The sequence below is a fragment of the Oncorhynchus mykiss genome, chromosome 1 (assembly GCF_013265735.2).
Source record: "Oncorhynchus mykiss isolate Arlee chromosome 1, USDA_OmykA_1.1, whole genome shotgun sequence".
Taxonomy (NCBI): Eukaryota; Metazoa; Chordata; class Actinopteri; order Salmoniformes; family Salmonidae; genus Oncorhynchus; species Oncorhynchus mykiss.
The window spans coordinates 53,335,141-53,338,793 of record NC_048565.1 but is presented as its reverse complement, the minus strand read 5'-3'; the positions used below and the strand labels follow the sequence as shown (position 1 = coordinate 53,338,793).

Genomic DNA, 3,653 nt, shown 5'->3' with positions numbered 1-3,653 from the left:
TGCTGCTACGACATTGCTCGCCCAAATATTTCTAAATTTGTATGTGACCAATACAATTTGATTTAATTTGAATAGTAGATATTTGCCAGAAAAGAGGGATTGGCCAATGAGTGATATATGTTTCAGTTAGGTTGGCTTCTTAGTGTTCATAGAAATGGTTATCAACTGTACCGCAGAGATGGAACGTAAGTCACAGAAAATAGATGTTGTGGTGGCAGCTGCAGAAAAGTACTTGGGGGTACGAGAAAAGTTACAGGGTGTATTGAGTGGTAGTGTCCCGTCCTCTCAGATCGTTGGCCTAGGGTTGGATCAGATGAAGAAGAAGAATGTACACTCCAGTCCAGTTGGTGGCAGTAGTGCACCTTTTGGTTGCCAACCGCCATTTTTTTTAAACATAAGAGTTCACCATTACTTCCTGCAACCAACAACAGCGTGTAGTTTTCGTTGGAGCTCATACAAAATCAAAATGGTAAATATAGACTATACTATGAGGTGTTGGATGAGTATTGATAATATGTAGTGAAGGGTCAGGCTATCATAAATTGAATTTGAGTAGCTATCATAAATTCGCATTGTGCCCTTTTGTTGGGATTATTCATATAGCTAGCTAGTTAGCAGCTAAGTTAGCTAGCTAACTTGTTAGCCGCTTTTGCTTTGCACTGTATGTGAAAGGCTAGTTTGACTAGCTATGAATATAAGTAGAAAGCTGTGAGATGGAGCTAGTGTGATCAAATGTAAACTAATGCTAGCTAGTCTCAACAACACGTGTGAATGATATAATTTCAGAGTTTACCGCTGAATCCCAAACCGTTTCTGAATGGTCTTACTGGTAAGCCCGTGATGGTGAAGCTGAAGTGGGGTATGGAATACAAGGGATACCTGGTGTCCGTGGACAGCTACATGAACATGCAGGTACGTGGACCAGACGATGTCTAAAATGTGTGAACATTATCATCCTCAAATGGTAAAATGCACCATTGTACAGCAAGTTCTGGAATGATGCACACAATTACATCCAGAGCCATACAAATGTACACGTCTGGTTTTGTATTGCCATCTGTAACATATCTATAATAATAGTCAATATCTATAGTCTAGCTATAAAATCTATTGTCTCTGATTATAGTTGGCCAACACTGAAGAGTATGTAGATGGAGCGTTGGCTGGACACCTAGGAGAGGTGCTTGTCAGGTAAGCTCAGTGGAATGCTCATTGGTTTACTTGCACTTCACATAGCTTATGATTACACACACATTAGCCTGGTCCCAGATCTGTTTGTGCTGCCTTGTTAACTGCTATTATGGTCATCATAGTTTGGTGTGACAATGACCATAGGAGTTTCAAGACAACACAAACAGACCTGGGACCAGGCTACATCCATATCTCCTCTGATTGTAGAATTAGCCCTTCTCTCTGTCATAGAACCAGCCTGCACTGAGCTAACAGTTTCCATGTTTCCCCTCCACACAGATGCAACAATGTCTTGTTCATAAGAGGAGTAGAAGAGGAAGAAGAAGATGGGGAAATGAAAGATGCTTGAAAGCTGAATGCTTCAGCAGGCTTCTTCTACTTTCTTTAGTTTATATTTTTTTTCATCCGGTCGCTAATCTTGTTCACTGGATTAGTCCTCATTTTTTAATGAAAAACATCTTGTTGTGAAAACAGTTATGTATTTTTTTATATGATGATGATGATGAACCAAGCTGTTGTGCCCCTCATGGCACAAGGATAATAAAATTGTGCATATTGCACTTTTCAATAACATCTTTATGATATTTTGTGGTGAGGCAAGAATATTAAACAATTGAGCTATTTTATAATCAAGGTATACAGGACATTTAATTATAGATCTAACTGAAATAACAGACAATGACACATTTATGAGTAGCGCATTTTTGTAAATCCTTCTTTGGCTTAAGCTAGCTAAAATATAGACCTAACATAAAAGCTCATTTATAATCAGTAAATGTCTTCAGACGCCAACCTTATGGCAATTCGATCTGAACTGAAATTAAGAGCGGTCTGTCATGATCATTCAGAGTGTATGTCACTGTTTCTCAATTTTTCACACAGGGTGGCTTTCCTTAGCCTGGTGGGCTGTTTGGGAAGCGTTAGGTACAATTAAAACTATACAGTGCCTTGCGAAAGTATTCGGCCCCCTTGAACTTTGCGACCTTTTGCCACATTTCAGGCTTCAAACATAAAGATATAAAACTGTATTTTTTTGTGAAGAATCAACAACAAGTGGGACACAATCATGAAGTGGAACAACATTTATGGGATATTTCAAACTTTTTTAACAAATCAAAAACTGAAAAATTGGGCGTGCAAAATTATTCAGCCCCTTTACTTTCAGTGCAGCAAACTCTCTCCAGAAGTTCAGTGAGGATCTCTGAATGATCCAATGTTGACCTAAATGACTAATGATGATAAATACAATCCACCTGTGTGTAATCAAGTCTCCGTATAAATGCACCTGCACTGTGATAGTCTCAGAGGTCTGTTAAAAGCGTAGAGAGCGTCATGAAGAACAAGGAACACACCAGGCAGGTCCGAGATACTGTTGTGAAGAAGTTTAAAGCCGGATTTGGATACAAAAAGATTTCCCAAGCTTTAAACATCTGTGCAAGCAATAATATTGAAATGGAAGGAGTATCAGACCACTGCAAATCTACCAAGACCTGGCCGTCCCTCTAAACTTTCAGCTCATACAAGGAGAAGACTGATCAGAGATGCAGCCAAGAGGCCCATGATCACTCTGGATGAACTGCAGAGATCTACAGCTGAGGTGGGAGACTCTGTCCATAGGACAACAATCAGTCGTATATTGCACAAATCTGGCCTTTATGGAAGAGTGGCAAGAAGAAAGCCATTTCTTAAAGATATCCATAAAAAGTGTCGTTTAAAGTTTGCCACAAGCCACCTGGGAGACACACCAAACATGTGGAAGAAGGTGCTCTGGTCAGATGAAACCAAAATTGAACTTTTTGGCAACAATGCAAAACGTTATGTTTGGCGTAAAAGCAACACAGCTCATCACCCTGAATACACCATCCCCACCGTCAAACATGGTGGTGTTAGCATCATGGTTTGGGCCTGCTTTTCTTCAGCAGGGACAGGGAAGATGGTTAAAATTGATGGGAAGATGGATGGAGCCAAATACAGGACAATTCTGGAAGAAAACTTGATGGAGTCTGCAAAAGACCTGAGACTGGGACGGAGATTTGTCTTCCAACAAGACAATGATCCAAAACATAAAGCAAAATCTACAATGGAATGGTTCAATAATAAACATATCCAGGTGATAGAATGGCCAAGTCAAAGTCCAGACCTGAATCCAATCGAGAATCTGTGGAAAGAACTGAAAACTGCTGTTCACAAATGCTCTCCATCCAACCTCACTGAGCTCGAGCTATTTTGCAAGGAGGAATGGGAAAAAATTTCAGTCTCTCGATGTGCAAAACTGATAGAGACATACCCCAAGCAACTTACAGCTGTAATCGCAGCAAAAGGTGGCGCTACAAAGTATTAACTTAAGGGGGCTGAATAATTTTGCATGCCCAATTTTTCAGTTTTTGATTTGTTAAAAAAGTTTGAAATATCCAATAAATGTCGTTCCACTTCATGATTGTGTCCCACTTGTTGTTGATTCT

At 39.8% G+C, this 3,653-nt stretch overlaps 1 protein-coding gene across 1 annotated transcript; it reads left to right on the top strand.

Annotated features, from left to right (window-relative positions):
• Positions 1-309: 309 nt before the first annotated feature.
• On the top strand, positions 310-1,764 carry LOC110525078 (small nuclear ribonucleoprotein F). The gene is made up of 4 exons (XM_021605028.2): positions 310-469; positions 787-912; positions 1,127-1,191; positions 1,471-1,764. The coding sequence occupies exons 1-4, from the start codon at positions 314-316 to the stop codon at positions 1,538-1,540; spliced, it is 417 nt and encodes a 138-aa protein (XP_021460703.2). The 5' UTR covers positions 310-313; the 3' UTR covers positions 1,541-1,764.
• The last annotated feature ends 1,889 nt before the right edge of the window (positions 1,765-3,653 follow it).